The sequence below is a fragment of the Maylandia zebra genome, linkage group LG4 (genome assembly GCF_041146795.1).
Source record: "Maylandia zebra isolate NMK-2024a linkage group LG4, Mzebra_GT3a, whole genome shotgun sequence".
In the NCBI taxonomy this organism is placed as follows: domain Eukaryota; kingdom Metazoa; phylum Chordata; class Actinopteri; order Cichliformes; family Cichlidae; genus Maylandia; species Maylandia zebra.
In genome coordinates, this window is record NC_135170.1 from 1,500,920 (window position 1) to 1,525,055 (window position 24,136).

Consider the following 24,136-nt stretch of genomic DNA (forward strand, 5'->3'; position numbering starts at 1 on the left):
ATGCTGGAATCCTTATTGCCTCATGTTACAAAAGACAAATGTGGCAGTTTAGTGTGATTTGGATGGATTCATTAAAAAAACAAAACATAAACACTGTTAATTTTTTCCAAATGAAATTGATTAAATGATGTTAATTGATGAAAAAAAAATCGATATTGCTTGATCTGACCTCAGCGTTTCCAGTTTGCAGTATTGACTCTTCATCCCAGCAGACAGAAGCTTCACTCCTGAATCCTGCAGGTTGTTGTTACCCAGGTCCAGCTCTGTCAGATGGGAGGACTGGGAGCTCAGGACTGAGGACAGAGCTTCACAGCTTCTGTCTGACAGGTTACAGCCACTCAGTCTGAAGAAAGGATGACAAGAAGACATGAAACACTTGTGTTAAAGTATATTCATGGTGCCATGAGGAGCTACTACATTTACAATATTTCAACACTGTTTCAGGACATGCTGGAATCCTTATTGCCTCATGTTACAAAAGACAAATGTGGCAGTTTAGTGTGATTTGGATGGATTCATTAAAAAAACAAAACATAAACACTGTTAATTTTTTCCAAATGAAATTGATTAAATGATGTTAATTGATGAAAAAAAAATCGATATTGCTTGATCTGACCTCAGCGTTTCCAGTTTGCAGTATTGACTCTTCATCCCAGCAGACAGAAGCTTCACTCCTGAATCCTGCAGGTTGTTGTTACCCAGGTCCAGCTCTGTCAGACGGGAGGACTGGGAGCTCAGGACTGAGGACAGAGCTTCACAGCTTCTGTCTGACAGGTTACAGCCACTCAGTCTGACATCAAGGTGGAAGGGAGACAAGATCAACCAAACAAATCAGAGCTTTATTGCTTTTTTATTGTTTTTAAGCAGAAATCAGTGAGGTGCTGGTAGATTCTGTTCTTTTGGTTTATTACCCAACAACACACACATACACTAATATTTGTGACTTTTGTAATAGTAGCATTTACAATGCAAAGCAACAGCGATCACAGATTGAAGGGGCCTGAATAAAACTACAATGCAGTGATTTTTAAGATGACCTGTTCTTCCAATTTCCAACAACAGATTTCTCCAACCTTACAGTTAAAAATAATTCTTTATCTCATACTGAATCTTGGTGCACCTCCCCCCAGTTTATTAAAATGGAGAGGTACTGAAGTTGCTGTAAGTGATGTGTGATGCCACTGATTTCCTTTCTGATCCAATACAAAGTAAAATTCAGGCTGGTATCTGCGATACTGATAAAAACTATTCCTTCAGAATCAATACAAGACATCATAAGAAAATATGATGTTTTGTATAACATAAAAAGCCTGAATTTTAAAATATTCAGTTAATAATCAAAAACAGATGTGACTGAAAATAATAAAACTGAGAAACATTTTATGGCCATTCGATCCTTTTACAACCATTGCAAGAGCTTGGTTGGCATAGCCGGCAATACGTTGGATAGTAATAAGTCCGGTGGGTGATGGGCTCCACCAGGGCTGCCCTTTGTCACCGATTCTGTTCATAAATTTTATGTTTAAAGGCTGTATCAAAAGTTCATTCAAGTTACAATATTGTGGTCAAAAGTTCTCCTTTTTTCTTTTATACTATACAACTACGCTGTCTCATGGTTTTAGGACATGGATCTGTCATGGAAGAAATCTATGACCACTTTTAATCAACATTTTAAAAATAAACATGATCACAGATTTACTCACAGAGCCTTGTTGGAGGCTTTGACCACTGGCAGCAGCCTCAGAAGAGCCTCCTCTGAAGCAGAGTATTTCTTCAGGTCAAACACATCCAGATCTTCTTCTGATGACAGTAAGATGAAGACCAGAGCTGACCACTGAGCAGGAGACAGTTCACCTGTGGAGAGACTTCCTGATCTCAGGGACTGTTGGATCTCCTCCACTAGAGAACGATCATCCAGTTCATTCAGACAGTGGATCAGATTGATGCTTTTCTCTGCAGACAGATTCTCACTGAGCTTCTTCTTGATGTACTGGACTGTTTCCTGATTGGTCTGTGAGCTACTTCCTGTCTGTGTCAGCAGACCTCGTAGGAGAGTCTGATTGGTCTGCAGTGAAAGACCCAGGAGGAAGCGGAGGAACAAGTCCAGGTGTCCATTTGGACTCTGTAAGGCCTTGTTCACAGCACTCTGGTGGAGAGATTGAAGTTTTAGTTTGTTAAATAGTTTAGACCATGTAGAGGTTGTTTGTTGTTGTTCCAGCAGATTGAGTCCAGAGTTGATGAAGGTCAGATGGACATGAAGAGCAGCCAGAAACTCCTGAACACTAAGATGGATGAAGCAGAACACCTTGTCCTGGTACAGTCCTCTCTCCTCTTTAAAGATCTGTGTGAACACTCCTGAGTACACTGAGGCTGCTCTGATATTGATGCCACACTCTGTCAGGTCTGATTCATAGAAGATCAGGTTTCCTTTCTGCAGCTGATCAAAAGCCAGTTTTCCCAGAGACTCCATCATCTTCCTGCTCTCTGGACTCCAGTGTGGATCTGTCTCAGCTCCTCCATCATACTTGACCTTCTTCACTTTGGCCTGAACCACCAGGAAGTGGATGTACATCTCAGTCAGGGTCTTGGGCAGCTGTCCTCCCTCTCTGGTTTCCAGCACATCCTCCAGAACTGTAGCAGTGATCCAGCAGAAGACTGGGATGTGACACATGATGTGGAGGCTTCGTGATGTCTTGATGTGGGAGATGATCCTGCTGGCCTGCTTCTTATCTCTGAATCTCTTCCTGAAGTACTTCTTCTTCTGTGGGTCAGTGAACCCTCTGACCTCTGTCACCATGCCAACACAGTCAGGAGGGATCTGATTGGCTGCTGCAGGTCGTGTGGTTATCCAGAGGCGAGCAGAGGGAAGCAGTTTCCCCCTGATGAGGTTTATCAGCAGCGCATCCACTGAGGTGGACTTTCTAGGGTCAGTTAGGATTGTAGTTTTGTGGAAGTCCAGAGGAAGTCGACACTCATCCAGACCATCAAAGATGAACACAACCTGGAAGTCTTCAAAGCTGCAGATTCCTGCTTCTTTGGTTTCAGTAAAGAAGTGATGAACAAGTCCCACCAAGCTGAACTTTTCCTCTTTCAGCACATTCAGCTCTCTGAAAGTGAATGGAAATATGAACTGGATGTCCTGGTTGGCTTTGTCTTCAGCCCAGTCCAGGCTGTATTTCTGTGTTAAGACTGTTTTCCCAATGCCAGCCACTCCCTTTGTCAGCACTGTTCTGATTGGTTCATCTCTTCCAGGTGAGGCTTTAAAGATGTCTTCTTGTCTGATGGTTGTTTCTGGTCTGTCTGGTTTCCTGGATGCTGTTTCAATCTGTCTGACCTCATGTTCATCATTGACCTCTGCAGTCCCTCCCTCTGTGATGTAGAGCTCTGTGTAGATCTGATTCAGGAGGGTTGGGTTTCCTGCTTTAGCGATGCCCTCAAACACACACTGGAACTTCTTCTTCAGGGTGGATTTAAGGTTACGATGACAAACAGCAGCTTGAAGTTCTGAATGAGAAGAAAAATAAACACTCAATTCCAAAAAGAACTAATCTTTAAAACATGTTGCTCCATCTTCCATCTCTGGAAAATGTCTCATTTATCCAGCAGCTTAAATCTTTAGATAAATCCTCTTACTGCTCTGCAGACGGTCAGCCAGCTCCTCCTGCTTCATTCTCCTCAGGAAGTCCACTGTGATCTTCACAAACGCCTCTCTGCTGCTGCTCCTCTGACTCTCTAAGCATTCTGGGTAACCTGGACTCAGAACCTTCTGGATCTTCTTCAGCTCGTTCTTCACAAAAGTGATGATGTTGTCCTCCAGCAGCTGGAACAGAATATTTATGAATGAGCCAATCAGACTGAAATCATGGAGCCAAACATCAGATCCATGTTGGACACACTGACGATCCACTGGTCTACAAAGAGCAGCATGGAGATGACTGTGAACAGAACAGATGTAACAGTAGTTGTTGTACATGTACAGACCATAAATATGGAGTCCAGCTGTGTTTGATGCTGCTGGGCAGACTGACCACTGGGAACCTCTGAGCTCTGCTGCTCCACTCTGTGGAGGAACCATGAAGGATTAGATCAACACAGGATAAAGATCCAGGAGTTTCTGCTCAAATAACTTCATCTGAATCAAGTCTGTCAAGTTTTAAACTCTCAGATTGTGAACATATCAGTAATTTTCAGTCTGTTTTCATGGACGTCCTTTCAGTGGTGATGTCAGGGATGATTTTGAAGAAGCTCATCAAACTGAACCATCAGCAGATCACTGCTCCAAAACCAGAACATGATCCGAGTCTCCCTCCACCACCAGAACACCAGCTTTACTAACGTGGTAGATCAGTGTAGTACAGATCAATAACTGATGAGTCATTTGATCAAAATCACTGAGTGCTTCACGTCTGACCCTCTGATGCTTCTGTAGACATTTTGCATATTTAATGAATGTCTGACAGTTTTACATTCATTCTATGAACACAGTGGAAATGTTGTGTTATAGTCTCCATGTTGTTTCCAGCATCATAAATTCTTAAGTTCAGAAAATTAGATTCTTTCTTCACAGCTGAAAAACAACAACATTTATTCTCTATTGAAATCTGCATCGTCCACTCCAAAGGTCACAATCTGAAGGTAACATCTGGTTTTGTTCCCTGTGGTTAACTCTGAGCATCAGTATGGTGGGATTTATCCACTACATCCACACCACTGTGGTTCAGTGTTGTCCTGATGGAGTAACAGCAGCCAGTATGATCCAGGCTTTAGCTGCTGGGTCTCTGTGTGACCTCTCAGACTGTTTAACAGATCAGACACAAAGAGAATCAGAGCAGCTCTGTTCTTTAAAGACAAACATGAACCCACTCAGGTCACACTTTCCCCACAGATATGAGCATCACTGTCCTCAAACAGCAAATGACCAAGTCGAACATTTGGATCTTTTCTCTTTCATTGTTTTCTTTTTAATGAATCTTTGTAACAATCTGAGGATGTTTCAGGTCATATTTATCCAGGAAACACAAACATGTAAAGGAGTCATCACAGCTCTCTGACCTCGTTGCTCCAGGTTCACCACTGAAGTCTGGATTTCGATCTTTGGACCAGTCACTCCTCACAGACGGACAGCTGGACCCTGCAGACTCTGCTCTGTCCTCCTCTTCCTCCATCATCGTCTTCAGTCAGTCTGAGAGGTAAACCACAAACACTCAGTGAGTTCACATTAACAGGAGGAACTGACCTCTGACCTGTCATGTGACCATGAAACCAGGTCAATATATCTGTAGGTTCAGTCATCCAGGTCATGTGATCTAAGGAGCTTGGAGAGAAAAGAGACGTCTTTAAGTTTCTGGAAGACGTTTCATCTGAGAAGCTTCTTCAGCTCTAAAACCAAACGGTGGAGAGTCCCAGATATTTAAACCTGAGAGGGAAAGAAAGCATGTCGCTGACCCACCACTGATGTTATTTCAAGGAGGAAACTGAGAGCCTTTGCACCAGGAGCACAAACATCAGCTCCAGCAATGATCCACTGATGTGTTTTTATTCCATGTATGAATGTTGTTATTGACAGAGATGACGTTTGTGTGTCAGTGATGCAGTGACTGTTGTTGTTACCTGTACAGGCTGGTTAGACTCTATGAAACAGATCATACAGATCTCTGCATGTTAGAAGAGACTATTAAAGGTCATGAATGAGACAAAGGCAGGGAGGCGTCCTTTACAGCTAAACAGCAGAGTGAGAGAACAGCCAGCACCTCTACATTTATCACATTATACAGCACATGTATGATACTGACAGGGATGAGAAGAATTTAGTGATTCTGATCCCATCATTGATATTACTTATTGATTCTCAGTAGCTCTGCTCTGACAGTCACCACCATCACTGAGCAGCATATCAAAGACATTTGTGCACATTAACTGCATGTTGTGGCTCAAATGTTTGTGCATGTTGGAGGCATTTCCTCTTTGTTGTGATCAGTGTGGGTCATTACTCAAAACAGTCATTATTACACATATTACACAGAACACTTTGATTAAAAGTAATGGAGTACGTTACTTCATTACTCCTCATAACATTACTTTGATGTTACTGTGTGAAATGAACAAATGAACATGTAACAACATAAAGCTGAGGTACAGCCCCACACACCAACACAGATCCTGATGAGGTCACGTGATGTTTCTCTGAGTGTTTATGAACACAAATCAAAGATGAAACAGCACAAAGACACTTCAAAGTGATTCTACTGTAGAAACATGAACAGGTAGAAACCTGCAGCCTGACTGCTCATCACTTTGTTACCTGTTCAAGTTCAGCAGCAGCAGCTCACTTTATCACGGTGCTGGTCTGGGGTCAGTGTTTACTCAGCTTTAACCTCACTCTGGGTTCTTGGCTAGCCTAGCTTTAGCTTAGTGTTAGCATGCTGTGTGCTAGCTTAGCGTCAGAGCTCTGCAGGTGTCTCGTGTGTAAATATTAATCACAGTGACAGTAAAGGAGGTAAAGGGCTGTGACGTCATCACGTACGCTGCGTCCTCTGTGGGCTCTGAGTGAACTCAAAGTACAAACTACAAGTACACAAACACGAACGTAGCTCAGAGTGGCGGACACACTCGGCCTCGTTGGTCCAGCTGTGAGTCCGTTACCGTGAACTATGGAGCGGCAGATTTGTGCTGAACTAAGCTGCACACAGCTGATGTTAGCCAGGAAACATTACACACTGACTTTAATGGAGAGACCGGAAATACAAACACACACAGTTTGTTGTGTGAAGAAATCAAACACGAGCTGAACAAACAGTAAAGTTCCTAAAGACAAACTGTTAAAGGAGGAAACAAAGCAAACTTACAGTTTCTTCACACCAACAACAAGCTCCACTCCACACCTGGACACTAAACACGGACACACAGGTGAGCTGCTTCCTGGAAGGAGGCGGGACTCCACCTGAAACTCAGCACAGGTGGGAGGGGCTCAGCTCTGTGTGTGCTGATGTGTTAACTTTAAAAATATGCCGTCTGACTGCTCAGACTGAGTCAGAGTAAAGTTCACATGCTGACGTGTGGAGACATGAAACCTTGTTGTAGCTGCAGGTGTGAACACACTGATCCCAGATCAGCTCTGCTGTATTTGTAACATGAACATTTCTGCTGCAAAGCTTCAAATGTTCAGCATGTTTCTCTGTTTCCAGTCTATAGATCCAGTCACACTTTCTACCTTCACCTGTGCAGTAAAGACTGAGAGCAGAGCTGAAAGCAAGCGTCCAATCAGTGAGCAGTATCAACACCTGAGCTTCATTCAGACTCTGTTATTGAAGATGTTGTTGGTACAAAGTTCATCTGCTGCTCACATGAATCCATGAAAGATTTATTTCACTGAATGTTTCTTCAAAGCTCATTTCAACCTGTTGAAGTCATGAATGAAAGTGCAGACTGAGAGTGGATCACATGATGTTTGAGGTGTGTCATGTGACATGTTCAGTATTGTCACACATGTCTAGATTGTCCCTGATATCATAACTGCTCAAACACTGATGATTATATTTGAAGAATTATTCCTGATGGCAGCAAAGTTTGAATGGAGCTCTCTGTCTGTGCTGATTTGTCGCCCTCTGGAGGTCAAAGCACAAACTGCATGATGTCACTGTAACCACCACAGAGACAGGAAGTGTTTTTATGACTGAAACACTGAAATGATGCTAACGGCTGTCGTTAGGCTCACTGACAGCAGTGCTGATGTGTTCATGTCAAACACTGGCTCAGGTCAGACTCCTTCATCCTTCTCCAGCGTGAGGCCGCCCTCAGACCCACAGGAGCTCTGACCTTTGACCTCCTGACCCTAACCATTTTAGTCTTGTTGCATCTGCAAATCCATCCAAACTGTAGCCAAGCAAAAGAAGCTGGAAGTTGTTCTATGAATGATGTTGTTGAAGGAGCTTGGAAAGAAAAGCGTCTGGACTTCTTTAAGTTGCTTGAAGAGGGACATGGACGTCTTAACGCCCACTTACATCCTGGGACATTTGATCACAGGAAATCACATGATGGGGTGGGGCTAGATCTCACAATGGGTTCACCCAAAACCTTGGCTGATTGAGACCCACACCCGTTCTCACACCGTGGCTCGTGTGATTAGGTAGAGGATCAACAGGGGCTCCGTGTCCCTGAATTTAAACTGAATCTAAACACACCGTGCACAATGCCAAGTTAGATAATGGTTAAAAGAACAAGATAAGAATAAATAAAAAGATAAAATAAGGATAAAAAATAACTTAAAAAAAAAAATAAAAAGATAAATAACTGCAAATAAGTACAAATAAGTAACTGAAGACACGTGTGGTCTGCAGATGTCGATGTACATGGATGTACATGGAGTTTAATGTGCAAAATGAACTTAGTGTGCAAAGTGACCTGATGTGCAAACTGCAGTTTGAGGTCGGTCAGCTGTTCAGGAGTCTGATAGCAGTGGGGAAGATGGAGTTGTTGAGTCTGGATGTTCTACATTTCACACTTCTGAACCTTCGTCTCGAGGGCAGAGGTGTGTCTCTCCTCTGGACTCTGTGATGGTAGCTGCTCTGCAGAGAGGGCAGCGGGGTCCTGATGATCTTCTCCACAGTTGTTATCACTCTCTGCAGGCGTTTGCGGTTTGCAGTAGTGCTGCCGTACCATGCAGTGATGCAGCTGTCAGGCTGCTCTCCACAGTGCAGCTGTAGAACCTGCTGAGGATCTTGGCCAACATACCAAATTTCCTCAGCCTCCTCAGGAAATACAGCAGCTGCTGAGCCTTCTTGACCAGCTGTGTGAGTTTGAGTCCCTCACTGACTCAAACTCCTTCAGTGACACTTGCAGCCTTGCAGATTAGTTTGCTGATCCTGATGCATCTCTGGAGCTGATGCTGTCCCCCAGCAGACAACAACAACATAGATGCTCTCACTAGTCCACTTTACCCTCTAATCACATCTCTGACATCTGCAGGTTGCTCCATAGAGACTCTTGTGCAATGCCAGGTGTTTGTGTTTGTCTGTAGGTACACATTAGATATGACCATAGACGCACACACACAAGTGAACACAGCAGCACAGATGGTTTCCACCTGCTTCCCTCTTTCTTCACACAACTGTGAGGATGATGAAGAGGTTTCAGGACGAGGTGGTCAGCAAGCACAGGATAAAGCAGGGCCATGAAACTCTCTGGTGCAGCAGATGTTTAATCAGACTCAGCTTTAGGCTTCTTTTCCCACCTGGCAGCAAAGTAACAGCTTCACTAATGTGAACAGTCACAATGTTAAACGTTTCTATATCTTCATATATTTTTATCTGTTGATGCTGCAGAATAAAGTCTGTTAACAGAGTGCAGGATGTGTAGAGCAGGTCCAGCTCTCCCTTTACTGTGTCCACTTTCATCAGCCCCTGTGAAGTGACACAGAGTGCATGTGTGTCTGTCAGCTGTTGTTTGTTGTGAAGGATGGAACAAATGAACACACACTTTTAGAGAAATCTGAAAAAGCAACACGTGCTTGGGCTCCTTCTGTGCTCGTCTTCATTAATGCTGATCTTTCTTTCCTGTTTGTTCTTTGGCACAAGCTTCAGTCTTTTCTCCCAGGGCTCCTTCACACTTAGAAACACACCTACATTCATTTATACACAAACATCATGAAACAAAGGCTTTGTAAAAGAGGACACGAGATCCTCTCTGAACAGCACATTCATATCAAACACAGGACTGAACAGGATATACTGAGTCTGTGCTGTTTTCATTGTTACTTGCTGAGTATTTTTCCAGTGTTTGAAATGTGACTCAAGTCTGATTCTTCTACTGTGTGTGAACTCTAAGCAGCTGCATTAAACAGCTGCTTTTCAAACCAGGCTCAATCCTATGACTCTGTGAATGTAAACTTTTGTCACCTGCATGAATAACAATCCTTGATCTAGTCAGGACTGCAGTGCTCCTGTGATCCCAGCTTATAGATGGAGGCTAGCATGAGAGGCTCAGCAGCTAAAGCAGCACACCTGGGTCTCCCAGCCTATTAAAAGCAGCCCTTTGCTTCACCTGCTTCACTAAACATTATTATTATTATTTAAGCAGAGTGGTGTGATTGATGTAGGCATTGCTGTGTGACAGGAGGACTTTTCTTGAAACAGCTCGTGTGACGTGAGCTGACGTAAAAACAGTGATGTTAGCTTGATTCTCTTGGCTAAAACTATTTTAAAAAGAGGGTCAATCATGCAAATCTGCCAATAGAAGCCAAAGTTACAGCCCCTCAGAGTTTAAAGAGAAAAGGCCCGTTTCCAACACTCGGTTGTGCAAAGGGAAACAGGCCCACAGTGCCTGAGTGTGTGGGTAATTCTTCAAATAATATTCAAAAGCAAACATTTTTAAGCATGTAAATAAAATTCAATCATTTCTGCTCTTCAATACCTAAGAAATGAAAACTGGCAGATGGTCCCAAAATGTGAAACGCCTGGCTATCTGTGCATTTAGTGCTGCAAGTTTTCACTGTTTACCTTCAGAAGCATAAATCTCTGCACAGATAATGTTCATATGTGGATTCCTGGTTTTCTGCAGTTAATTGTGACCCAAAGCGTATTTTTAAAGTGGTTCCAGGCAATAAAGTCTAAAAATAAATACATCTACTTCCTTTTTCTGTGTTCCAGCCTCAGTGACTCTGACACAGTGCTGTAATATTTACACCTCTGATGAAAACAGAGTTTGTAGTTGCAGAAATACTCGACTCATTTTGGGCATTTACGAGCAGGAACCTCAGAAAGCCCCTCGCTGCTTCACTGGTTAAGAAGCAAAGCAAACATTAGTTCACAGTGATGTTAATTAAGGCCCAAAGTTTAGGAACGAACGTCAGCACTTCACTAATGAATGTAATGCTGATTCATGTGCTTGTTTTGTAATGTGCATGTTGTGCGTTGCTATTTCCCATATTCTTTGGCACTGATAGATGAAGAGTCTCAGGCAGGACCGAGGCTGCCAGCTGCTGACAGTGAGCAGGGAGAGAGCAGCAGAAGCTGGGCAAGAGCAGGGCACCTTCAGCCCCCTTCATCAGTCAGAAATCATTTGGGTGTCTGTGTGAAATGTCTGATTTTTAAAATCTTTTTGTAGACATATGTTAGATTTGTATTGTTGATTGTTATTTATGCTTAGAAATATTTACTTATATATGCTTAGAGTTTTGTAATTAGTTGTAGATTGGTAGAGGTTTTGAACCTTGATAGTCTGCAAACTTTGTGTGTATTAGACAGCACTTTGGGAGCATGAGAGGTCATACCGTGTCTTATTGTTTTATGGTAGGATTAACGTAGTTGCGTCTGTTCTAGTCTAAGTGCTCTTTGTTTAGATGAACTGCAGGACTTCCTCACCGTGTTATCTAGGATGAACCATCTAGGGTGAGGGGGAGGCTACCCTCTTCCTGACCAAGGATGTTTGACCCTTTGATCAGCAACACACACACACACACACACACACACACACACACACAGGCAAGGTACTCTTTGTTTGTATGTAGACGTCGTATGTTAATGAACCTATGCATATTCATGTAACCTCAATAAAAGGACAGTGTTACGGGAGGACGGACGAGAGCTACTGGGGTCAAGCGAAGGAACGGCGCTCTGTCTGGTTCTCTCCCGTGCACGAGTAACATGAAGAACTTTGCCTATTTGTCTCTTGCTTTGCAGTGTAATTATATTGTCTTTAACGTTCCAGCGGATGGGTTCAAGCTACAAACCTAACATTAATTGGTCCTTCGATGCCAGATCCCTGGGATCGCATTCACCGAGGGGGGGGAGGCACGCTGAAAGACTGACGTCAGCCAGGAAGTTCCTGTGGATTCGCTGTCTGTCTTTCTCCTCGATGAATGGCGATCGGCGGGATTCAGGCTGATATTACACGCTAAGCAACGCCAAGTAAGTTTAAAGAGGCCAACTCTATAACCGTGTCGTTGTGCAGTCTCCGCCATTTTGTGAGGCGTTGAGAAGTTCGCTGCTTTGTGGAGCGATAACTGGGTTAGTGTCCCGAAAAAGAAGTTTTGGTTAAATCGCCCAAGGGTCCCAAGCGTCCGGTGAGTGTCCGGTTTTGAAATCGCCCTGCGTGTGTGTCCCGAGCGTCCCTTCATTGGGTTTTGTCGCGCGAGTGGGTGAGCGTCCCACAACTGGGTCAGGGTCCCGAGCGGTCCGGTGTGAGTCCGGAGTAGGCCTATTTTGTGTTGTTGTCATTGTTGTCGTCGTCGTCGTCGTTTTTGTTGTTGTTGTTGTGTGAGTGTGTGCGGAGCAGAACACGTGGTCTGTAACACCGACTGTTGTTGTTATCATGGGTTTCTAAGCAACCAAGAGTGAGTTAGAGGGAGAAAGACGTTTGTGCTGGACTTTGCTCCTGGCAGCACAAAGTATTTATGTATAAAAGAGAGAGAGCGAAGGCTCCACAGCTGCGCGGGTGCACGCGAGCGAGGTCGCGCGGGTTTCACGCGGACCTGAGCCGTGCGGTTAATCGCAGGCTTATAAATGGAAGAGATTCAAATGTTAGAAGTTTTCAGAAAACACACCAGCCTTGAAGAGTGTGTGGAAAAGGCCAGCCCACATCAGCAGCTGTGCTCTGGTGGGTGGCTTTCCCCCCACCCCTTCCTGACACAAAATGTTAACAGCCTGTGTGCCAGACCATTGAGGTGGATAGTTGTTAAAAGTAATCTGCATTAAGCTTGTGGTTGCTTAAATTCAGTACAATGACATATGAGGAGAAGTGATATAGGCAAATATTTAAACTAATGAAGTGCATAGAGGCACTTGACCTGTGTGGAAGACGGTCGTCTTATTATGAACCATTGTTGAGATATGGAGCACACCTGTGAAAACAACTAATATGCTGAACCCTGTATGACACATCTAAAAATACATGATGGAGAAGCTGTGTTGAATATGTAAGTGTAAGACTTTGCCACTGTGGGCAGAGCATGCAACTACTGTGTGATGTCGCGTTGCAGTTTTGTTTTTGTTTTTTGAGCTGATGAGCAAGCTACACATTATCAGATCAAGAGCTGTCTGAGAACTACTCAAAGAGGGGGAAACAGAGAGTGTGCAGCGTTTCCATGAGCAGTTTTTCTGCACCTTGACTCGTGTGTGTGTGTAGCATCAGCATCATGTTTTTGTTTATTTGTTTTGTTGGATTAAAAATAATTAAATAAACTGGTGATCATGCTTATGGATCACCATGGCACATATCTCCAGCCATATGGTTTATTTATGCAGATGAAAAAGTGAGTGTGAATGTGTCTGACATCACAGTGTTTTTGTGCGCTGTGTAAAAGTGATTGCCTCTGATTGTGAGTGAGAGCGGTGATTTTGCAGACCACCAGCTATTGTAACGAAAAAAAAAGAAAAAAAAGAGTGAAAAAGAAAAATCATAGGAAAAAGGTTTTGTGTTGATCAGCCAAAAACAACTACAATTTCATTTTCTGCTTTTAAGAAAAGACTGTTCACAAAAACACACACAGAGAGAGATGTGTGTTGATTAAGCAGTGATGATAATAATGAAATGTCTTAGTTTGTCACTTTCAGGTGAAAAGCAGACCTGAATCAATTTTCCACATGCAGCAGTCGGAAGAAAGTTATAGTTTAACATCATTGGAAACATGCAGGCCAAGTTTCTGGCTGACTTATTTACAGCGCCATGTGTTTCTCAACCTCACAAGCGAGCTCACTCCTCCCTGAAGATAAGGAATGCAGCTCCAAAGCAATAACATGATAAAGAGACAGCAGCAAGTCCTGAGCACAAAAAGTCCCAGCAAAGCAGCAGCAATGTGGATAAACAGCAGCAGAAGAAGAAAGCAAACCCATCTTCCTGTCTGATTGGTTGAATTTCACGGAGGGGCGAGCAAGATGGCAGCGTGAAGAGGAGTTTTTGTTTGAGTTCTCAGCACGAGACACTTATTTGACGTCTTTCTGGCCTTCGGGACTTTTTTGGAGATCAGCGCGCTAAACTTGCTGGAGCTGAGGCCAGGGTCTGCGGCGGCAGCATGTTGAAATGCTCAAAAAGGACTGAGTGACTCGGGCAAGCCACATGCGGCTAGCGACATGAAAGAAATGGACCCTTCATGATGCGTTCAACGTGCCAGCGCTGTGGTGGGAAAGGCTCCATCATAAACACGCCCTGCGCCGAGGTTCAGGCCAAGAAGAAGAAGACGATGACTTCCAAGCCCAAGAAGGTCGGCCTCAGCGTGGGCGAGCTGATTGTGAAAGCCGTGGCCGCTTCCAAGGAGCGCAACGGCCTGTCCGTGGCCGCCCTCAAGAAGGCTCTGGCTGCCGGAGGCTATGATGTGGACAAGAACAAGGCCCGTGTCAAGACCGCCATCAAGAGTCTGGTGGCGAAGGGCACTCTGGTGCAGACCAAGGGCACCGGGGCCTCCGGATCCTTCAAGATGAACAGGGTTACTGAGACCAAAGCTAAGACGCCCGCCGCGGCCAAAGCCAAGAAACCGGCAGCAGCTGCTAAGAAGTCGCTCAAGAAGGCAGCAGCAGCACTTCAGACACTAGCACAAAATCAACCGCATCAGAGGAGGGACAGGACAAAGCTGAAGGAGAAACTGCCTGCTATTGGACTGTTGAAGTGGGAGAGGACAACAGAGTGAGAAGACTAGGTGAGAACACATAGGAATTATTTAATGTGGGAAATCAAAATTTGGGTTAGCAAACCTGGGGAAAAGAAAACTGACTGCTTAAGTTGGAAAATTGAGACGGAGTCTGAAACATTGCGAAAATAGAAACATATACAAAATCACACACACACAAGCAGAACATGCATTAACCCTACTGACAATTCCAAACACAAAATGACTCATGAAGACTCATAGCACATTAGTTAAGAAATGATTAAATAATAGCAGAGAAGTGTGTAGGAAAGGCAGCTTTAAGAACATGCTCTGCTGGAGATGCAGCTCCACAGACATGCATTAGACCTGCCTAATAACACAAACACCCATGCAATGAAAATTAGCTTGTTATCTTTCATCAGTGTTAAATTAGTGTCAATTTAGCAGACACTTGTTATTAAATACTGAATTTATCCAATGCAAAAAATTGACTCTCTAGGTTGCAGGACAACAGTTTAACTTTTGTGGGAAAAAGGATCCTGGTTTGAGCAACCAGTGATCAGACAATAAATTTAGTTGTTAAAATGGTAAATTGGGAGAAGCTTCCTGCTTGATTGAGGCAGCACATGTAATTTACTGTATGAGGGAAATTGTCTTTTGTGATACTATTTTGAACATGCTTTTCTGTCGTCCTGTCAACTTAGTGGGTTAATAGCTGATATGCAAATTAGTTGATCGGTTTTAGATTAATGAAAGGTGACTGAATTCTAGTACGAGTGAATGAGATGTGTTGGAGTTTGTTGTGTGTTGAGTGGAGACTCTAAAACACTGAGTTTCCTGCTTTGATGTGCGAGTGAATCCTGTATTTAGATACACAACTCTGAATACGTCAGAACAGACTGTTTTGTGAAGTGCATGACAGCATGTCACATGTTTTATGATGAAGGGAAAAGGAAAATTGAATAAAATAGATCTGTGGCTTAAATGAGTGAAGAGCACAGACCTGGTGATTAAACTCATAGCTAATATGACATTAGGGTTATGTTGTGTGTTGTGCAGCTGATGGTTGATTTGGAGTGAATCTAGCTGATGATTTTTCTTTTGTTGTGAAGTTGAGCCTGCCGATTAGTACGATGGTATGATAAACCATGCTAATGGTATGATTTACCCTCCTGAGATGAGGAGCTTGTGTCATGACTTAACAAGGCCTTTTTATTTTGATACTTTCACAGTGCACTGAAAGTTTTGTTTGATAATCTCTGTTCTTTAAGCAGATCTGCACGTCGGGAATTAAAAGCGCTACACGTCGTCGAGAAAATTGTGCCAAGTGAGTTCTCCACATTTAAATGGACTCTGGAGAAAGCCACTTATTGGGACAATTATTAAATGACAGTCCCAGTCCAAAAGGATTCAGCGATGTAATCCAAACTAAAGTTCTTCTTTTTCTTTTTGAAATGACGTCATTTTGCTGAGAGTGGAAACTAAATGCGACGATAGGTTCCACTATCAGCAAAGAAAGAAAGAATGAATGCATGAATGAGTGAGTGAAAGGAAAACAAACTGACTGACTGGTAAAAGCTGACAAAAGCTGACAAGACTTTACTGATGTAACACGACTGTGTGAAGTTGACCCCCGCCTGGCAGGGGTGCAGATGAGTCTGTGTGTGCTTCCCTTTACAGAAGCAGGAAGATGACAGCAACACTCGAGGTTGCGTGATGATTTAACATTTTAAATGCCATTTTCTGTGTCTGTGAATTTACTATGTGTGTGTCATTCACTAGCTTGTGTGCTCACAGAGATATCTGTGACAAAGTATGCATACGCCTGCGCAAGCGCTAACATTTGCATTTTCGTTTTTACAGCATTACGGTTCTTCATGTGTTTGATCATGTGATTTATAGGAATACTGGCTAATGTTTCTCTACTACGAGATTTCTGGGTTTATGTGTGAAGAAAACTGTAGTTACAGGCATATGTTGATGGAGAAATTAATATAGTTTGAGACATACTGTGATGAGACCAGTGTTACTGTTTCCACAGCGAGTGTTAACTTTATGGTGTTTTATGGCACCTCTGGAACCTGTTGACCTGTGTCTGACCTCCGTCTGACCACAGTCAATGTGTATTGCTAATGTTTGTTTCTTTGAGAATGCTGTAGTAGATTCAGCTGAAGCGGACAAGTGACATGAGTAAAACAAATAAGAGATTACGGTGTTTATGGGATAGTTTATTATGGGCTCATTTGCTGGCCACTTTTGAACCCATAATAGTAATATATAAGTGGAGTGACTTTGCTTAAGAGCAGTCACCGATTACATTAATGTTGCCTGAGTACATGGGATGATCCATGTCTGAGGCGACTTATGAAAATAATTGTAGTTTACTGATTTGAGAAAACCTGCACATGACACTTGTCTTGCTGATGTTGAATGCTTATTACTCTTATGATACAATTGTTTACAGGTATGAAGTTTGGTTTCACTTCCAGATTTTGCTTTCCAGGCCGTGATGGTGTGTATGCAGGCTCCTGGGAGAGCCAGGTGTTAAGCAAACTTAATATGCAACGCACGCTAACATCTTTTATTGCAGGGTTACGGAGCTACTCCAGAGGAGATGCCCTGATGTTGCCTGGGACATGATCTAGCTAATCTTTTTCTTTAAGACAGGAATCCAGGTTTGGTGAGTTGACGCATGGGAATGTCAACGCGTCAAGAGGTGGAGTGCAAGGATTAACATTAAACAATGTTTACTATTATTGTTGCAGTGATTTGTGTGATTAGCCGTTTTATTTACAAATATTAAACCTATGCAAGTGGTGCACCCATGTTCAGATGAGGCTTTGATGGCCTATAAGTGAAGTTCACTGAACTAAAGAATGTGGTTTGATGATTGTTGACATGCTCTCCAAATAGAAGTTTTTCTTCTTAGCAAGGAAATACAGGTGCAGCAGTAATCTCCTGAGAAATCTTCAGAGGCCCAGTGAGAAGCGTGAACCATTCCAGGCATAGCTGACAGCCAGGCAGTGGTTGAGGTCAAAGGTCAAGCTGGTTGGGGCCCATCATGAGATCAGACCTTGGAGCCACAGCAAGGACCATGAAACTGCCTGCAAAATAGAGGAGAGGATCGTCCACAAGATGGGAGCTGAGGCCAGGAGAGAGGCTTCAGGAGGATCAGAGATCATCTTCAGCACAGCAGACATCACACAGAGAGCTGTGCTACTGAGTTTCCAGGAGATTTTAAATAAAATGAAAGATTCAATATTGACGCTGAGGAAGACAACTAAGGTGTACGACGTGCTCTGCCTTAAACCTTCAGCAGCGTTGGAACATAAACACTCAGGGGATGAGGAGCGTGCCAAGCTCCATCGACAGCGTAGAAGGAGTTCGAGGATGACATCATGATTCTGTGAAAAGCACAGGAACCAGAAGCTATGGTGGTGATAACAGCAGTTTCCTATGAACATCACCTAACGCTGTGCCACTGTACTGTGCATACGATGACACTCTGAAGGCTGCTGGGATCATAATAGCAGTAAGACAACCCTGCACCCTTTCCACAGAGGTGTTTTCTGCAGAGTATGGACAATGAAGGACAATGAAGGAGTCATAAATATCCCCCTCACAGGACGAAGGCCTGAAGTGAGGTAATGGGAGGCCATAAAACTAGAGTGCTGAGAGGTCTGCAGCTTTGGAAATAGCTGAGAACCATGTTGACAAACAACAAAACCAACTGGTATGTTTGAATGTTTATTCTACATACATTTGGACTCTGGTCCTATGGACAACGATGGAAACAACTGGAAGAGACATTCATGACGCCCTGCAGAACTCAAACCACTCTGCAGAGAGACATGTGATGTGCACACCTGGAGGAAGCACCACCAAGCTGAGATGTTTTTGAAAATGTTACTTTTTTATTTTCACTATTAAATTAACAATTTCTTTGTTTGCTCATAGGATGCAGTTTGCCATGAGATGAGATCAATGAGGACTGGGATAACTGCTAATACATTTGTTGAACTGTGTACCTTTTCAGTAATTTAGGGTGATTTGACATATGCTGAGTATAAAAATGTTTGCATTGAAACTGTCAGACATGAGGTATTCATACCTGGGAACTTTTCAAGCATAAAGGTCAAAAGGGGGGAAATGTTAGATTTGTATTGTTGATTGTCATTTATGCTTAGAAATATTTACTTATATATGCTTAGAGTTTTGTAATTAGTTGTAGATTGGTAGAGGTTTTGAACCTTGATAGTCTGCAAACTTTGTGTGTATTAGACAGCACTTTGGGAGCATGAGAGGTCATACCGTGTCTTATTGTTTTATGGTAGGATTAACGTAGCTACGTCTGTTCTAGTCTAAGTGCTCTTTGTTTAGATGAACTGCAGGACTTCCTCACCGTGTTATCTAGGATGAACCATCTAGGGTGAGGGGGAGGCTACCCTCTTCCTGACCAAGGATGTTTGACCCTTTGATCAGCAACACACACACACACACACACACACACACACACACACACACACACACACACACACACACACAGGCAAGGTACTCTTTGTTTGTATGTAGACGTCGTATGTTAATGAACCTATGCCTATTCATGTAACCTCAATAAAAGGACAGTGTTACGGGAGGACGGACGAGAGCTACTGGGGTCAAGCGAAGGAACGGCGCTCTGTCTGGTTCTCTCCCGTGCACGAGTAACATGAAGAACTTTGCCTATTTGTGTCTTGCTTAGCAGTGTAATTATATTGTCTTCAACGTTCCAGCGGATGGGTTCAAGCTACAAACCTAACAACATATTTATTAAATGTTTAACAATTATATAGAAGAAAGACAATGTAAAGAACAAAACATGACAAAACCAAAATGAGTTGAAGTTATGAACTGTTTCTGAGAGACAAATAACACCAGGATCCTTTTTGTGTAGCTGACAGCTGGTAACTGTGCAGGGGCGGGTCTAGCAAAGTGTTGCCAGGGGGGCAGGTAGGGCATTAACAGGGAGAGGGGGGCACAAAGAAATACTTTTCTTTCTTATTCTCATTTAAAATGTCTCGCTTTTAATAAATAATTATCTGAATCTTACAACAAACGTTTTCATCTGATGTAAAATGTATAGAAATCCATTATTGTACATAGTCATTTTTTAGGGTCCCATCATAATTTCTTCAGAAGTAAGTACTGCATATGATGCCAGTGTTTCCCACATTTTCTAGATTCTGCACCAGTACTGTGTGTAAAATGCATCAAAAAGTCCGTTTGATTCTTTCTCAGCTGTCTTTCTGTCTCCTTTCACTTTTTAAAGGTTGCCATGTTAGAAAACATATTTTGCCCTGCCGTGCTGTTTATTGATGTGGCAAATGAAAGGTTTATGAAAATATATCTAAATCTGTCATCAGTAATCAGCAATGATCATGTCTCACCTCTAGTCTCTGTCTTAATGTCAGGTTTCCACCGTGTGTTGTAGATGTTCAGGAGGTTAACTCGACCAACAGTCTACTTCCTGTTTAGAATACCAGGACAGGGAGGATGGTGCAGGTTTAAGTTTATTAGACTGATGCATGTATACCAACAAGACAGCGTCCATCACTGTGACAACAGCGTTTGTTTTCATTCAAAGGCTTCATGGTTTTTCCTTTAATACCTGGGGGGCCGGTCTCCAGTCAAAATGCCCGGGACCATTTTTTGTCCCAGTCCAGCCCTGGTGTCAGATCTGCATGCAGTGTCAATGAGACGATCAACAACAGATCAGACAAAACACTCAGGCGGACACTCCTCTGTAGAAGGAAACATGGAAAGTGTGAGGTAATCAGTGCACAACATCACTTTGTATTTCAGGCTGTTTTTATATAGAACTTCAGCACCAATGTAAAAGTTCTGGTTTGAGGAAGATGAAGAACATTTTCAGGAAGGATGCCGTCTGCAAGCAGAGCTGCTTGAACCTCAGCGCTGAGGTCCAGACTACTTCCTGTGAAGCCACGTGATGTAAATCTGCTGCTGTAACTTCACAGTTTACTGAAGCTAAATGCAACGTTACCATATAATCTGTTTTCAACAAAGGTTTCACTCCGTCCGGTGTTGATGGAATGATTCAGGCCGTACTCGTCAGGCTTCCCGTCGACCACACGCATTTCAGTCACAAACCCCGTGACTGACAACAAGGGAAACAGCAGAAGAAAAGATGTGAAAATACTGGATGATGATGATGGAGGATTAACCGCGGTGGTTAAACTGTTTCCTGTCTTTGTGGGCGTACTCACAGGGAAGTTTCCAGGCACGTCAGTCTTGGTGGCTAAAGTCTCCATTTTCCAACATGTATCGCTACAGGTGCAAAGACACAACATTAATCATCAGTGTAAATATTTTAATGCTGTCCAAACGGTGTTTGCTTTGTCTGTCCTCTCGCGCTCACAGAGGAAACGAGGACGCCACCTTCAACCCATCTTCAGTTGGCTCAACCATGGCCGGACTTCCTGTTGGCTTTGTGACAGCAAACCACTTGAAATGAGAGCAAACTGCAGTCAAGCACCACTTACAGCAACCTGTGGACACGCAAATGGAAAGCACTGAGAATCATACAGAAGCATAAGAGCTGTTTATGGTAACACGTGTGTGTGTGTGTGTGTGTGTGTGTGTGTGTGTGTGTGTGTGTGTGTGTGTGTGTGTGCACATTAATAACACACTGATGTATGTTAGTTTGATTTATGCTATATCTGAGAAAACAACTGCAGAATTTTACATCAAAGTTTCCAAAGCTGATGTTTTGTTGTTCACTCTGTTTTATATTCATATAGTTTGTTGTTTTTAAATCAGTGGACAAAATAAATATTATCACACAAAATCCAGGGTGAAACATAACCAAATAACCTAAATGGTGAAGTCATTATAGAAGTACATGTTGCAAAGGTCAGCCTCCTGTATAGACTGCTAAACTGTCTGGGGGGGCCCTGCCTGTCCTCGTTGGATAAGCTCCACCCCTTTTCCATAAGACGGAGACATTTGTATGAAAATAGATGGGCAGTAAAATAAAAAATAAAAAATATTATGGATGACTCTGTAAATCAAAGTCGGCCTGAGGCAGAAGCAGAAACCATGAGGAGCACAGCACCACTCCCAGAAGGGCACGAAGTGAAGCCATAGCTGCTGAAGAGTGAAGACGTGATGATGGAGGAGATCACAGATGAAGATCTGCTGCCTGCTGACTCTTTATATAGAAGAGTGAGACTATCTCCCCACCAGCAGCTGCACTTATACAAACCCCAGGTGCTGGGATGGCTTTGAACATGTGACATTTTCTGCAAACACATGGACAGTTTCATAAGCACAAAGATTATTCCTGCAGCGGCAGAATCGTATCCACTGTGTGAGAGGTGAACGTCAGACAGTTCTTAGAAAATGTAGTTTCTCTTTAAGCTTTTAACGTCTCTTTTACCCCCATTTGTCTAAAACTACTTGACAGCCCTTCATGTCAGAGGTTTATTACCTGTGCAGGATGGAGCACATGGTCTCAGTCAGGCTGGACACGATCACTCCTACAGGAAGTAAATGTGATTTTATTTCACCTGTGAAATGATGAAAAACAGCAGAATAGCTCACGCTAACAAACGGGTGTTGAAATGTTTCATTTTCTGCTGTTTCACAGGTCAAAAAGGGCGTCGAAGCAAACTGAAGCTGAGCTGCTGCTGCTGTTGTAGTGCAGCATCTGCTGTGTGCTTCATCAGAGAACCTTCTGTACACAGCAGACAGAGGCTGCTGCCACTGAAGTCCATCTGCTAGAGAGCTTTAAACACTGGTTATTGAAGTGGCTTTGATGATACTGATACACAGTCTTTGCTGCTGTCACAGGACAGGGATCCACCAGGGAGTAGTTGTCAGGATAAAGAGCCTTCGCTTCTCTAAATATAAACTGGATACTTGTAGGAAACTTTGGGAAGCAGCATTTTTCCTCATATCGTCTAAACTGAAGTTAGCTCAGGTGCTTCTTCCATACTTGCTCTGCAGAAAGCCAAAGAGTTTGGAGCTCTGCAAACATTTGCAGCACAGCTGGATGTTTGTAACTTTGGTCACCTCTGTATCATCCCTCAGATTCTTTCTGCACAGCTTTGAAACCACGACAGCACGAGTGATGCTGAGGAGACGTCCAGTTTAAACAGACCTTTATTCCTGGAACACAAACACATGAAGTGATGCTGCTAAAGAAGAACATTTAATCGCACTAATGAATCAAGCATCTGTTTGTCTGTCAGTCTGTCAACAGTTCCTCTGATCGACTTCAGACTTGGTGGGTATTTTGTTTTTGCAGCGGTCAAAGTCGATCAGCGTGTTGCTTTGTCTGCTGTAAATCTGCCTGTACAAAGGGAAACATGCATGTTTTACATGCAAACTCACAACATGGCTGCATTTTTGTGATTATGTGTATTTTATATTGATTTATTCTATTATGTTTTGTATATGAATCTTTACAAGTGTGTCGATACAAAGGCTTGATTAAAACAAAGGTCTCAGCTGTGCTGTTAGGGATGCTCTCATATTTGTTTCAAATGTAATAAATCAAAGGATTTCAGGCTTTTCATCCTTTTTATTTGTTTGGTTCTAACAGCAGCTGGATAAAAACATGCAGGTGATGAATATAATTGTGTGATATTATGAGCATTGTGAATAAAGAAAGAGCAGAGATAGTAAAAAGGAAACAGGTGATGGACGTGAGATTTTCAGAACAAAAGCTCCTCAGTGAGACGATCACCTGGACACAAGGTCAGGCAGCTGGGACTCATCTAGAGAGCAAAATGGAAAAGTGATCTGTGCAGAACATCACTGTTGATTGCAGTTATTTACATCAGACTTCTTCTCTGAGATAAGAGCACCGTTTGTGGGAAAGATGACAGTATTTCCAGGCTGGATGCTGTTTGCAGGGAGAACTGAATGAAAGTCTCCTGCACCTCAGCGCTGAGGTCCACACCTGTGAACACAGATGAGGTCAATCTGCTGCAGCACGTAGAGCTTTACTGATCAGCAGGTTCAAAGGATTCAGCAGAGCGTAGAGTCAGAGCTAAATGCCACATCACCATAGAGTTTGTTAACAACAGCTTTCTTTGCCCTTTGTCTCGATGGACTGAATCAGGGATACTCGTCATACTTCACCTCAACCACGTCACTGAGAGACCCCAGCCTGACACAGCAGCAGAGATGATGAAAGCAGAAACAGCAAACAGATGCTTCAGTTGTGTTTCTCTCTGTGTGTGCGCTCACGCCCACTTGTGTGTGTGAACTTTCCACGTACCTCAGCTTGTTTCTCCAACATGAGCCATCAGGGCTGAAAAACATCACTAACACATGAATTCTTTCTCTTTTTGTTATCACCTGTGATCATGTGTCTCATGTTTCTGTCATTCACCAGTTCTTGTAGAGTTACGTGTAACTAGACTTCTGTGGGACGTAAATGATTGTTTTGTATGCAGATCTGTACAAAGGATGGAAACACTTGATTACAAAGGAGATCTCAGCTGTGTTGTTGTGGATGGACTTCAACGTATTTGTTAAAAAAGAGAATAAAGC

General features: G+C 43.0%; 2 protein-coding genes across 2 annotated transcripts; one reads left to right on the forward strand and one right to left on the reverse strand.

The window, feature by feature from the left end:
* Positions 1 to 459: 459 nt before the first annotated feature.
* LOC143418436 (protein NLRC3-like) lies at positions 460 to 7,024 on the reverse strand. The gene is made up of 7 exons (XM_076883546.1): positions 6,846 to 7,024; positions 5,053 to 5,182; positions 3,982 to 4,060; positions 3,634 to 3,820; positions 1,704 to 3,504; positions 617 to 790; positions 460 to 466 (listed from the first exon to the last, which is right to left on the reverse strand). Exons 2-7 carry the CDS (start codon positions 5,166 to 5,168, stop codon positions 460 to 462), a joined length of 2,364 nt encoding a protein of 787 aa, XP_076739661.1. The 5' UTR covers positions 5,169 to 5,182; positions 6,846 to 7,024.
* A 5,728-nt stretch (positions 7,025 to 12,752) lies between these two features.
* Positions 12,753 to 19,371, forward strand: LOC112431826 (histone H1.5-like). Its single transcript, XM_076882843.1, has one exon. It carries the CDS (start codon positions 14,084 to 14,086, stop codon positions 14,615 to 14,617), a length of 534 nt encoding a protein of 177 aa, XP_076738958.1. The 5' UTR covers positions 12,753 to 14,083; the 3' UTR covers positions 14,618 to 19,371.
* The last annotated feature ends 4,765 nt before the right edge of the window (positions 19,372 to 24,136 follow it).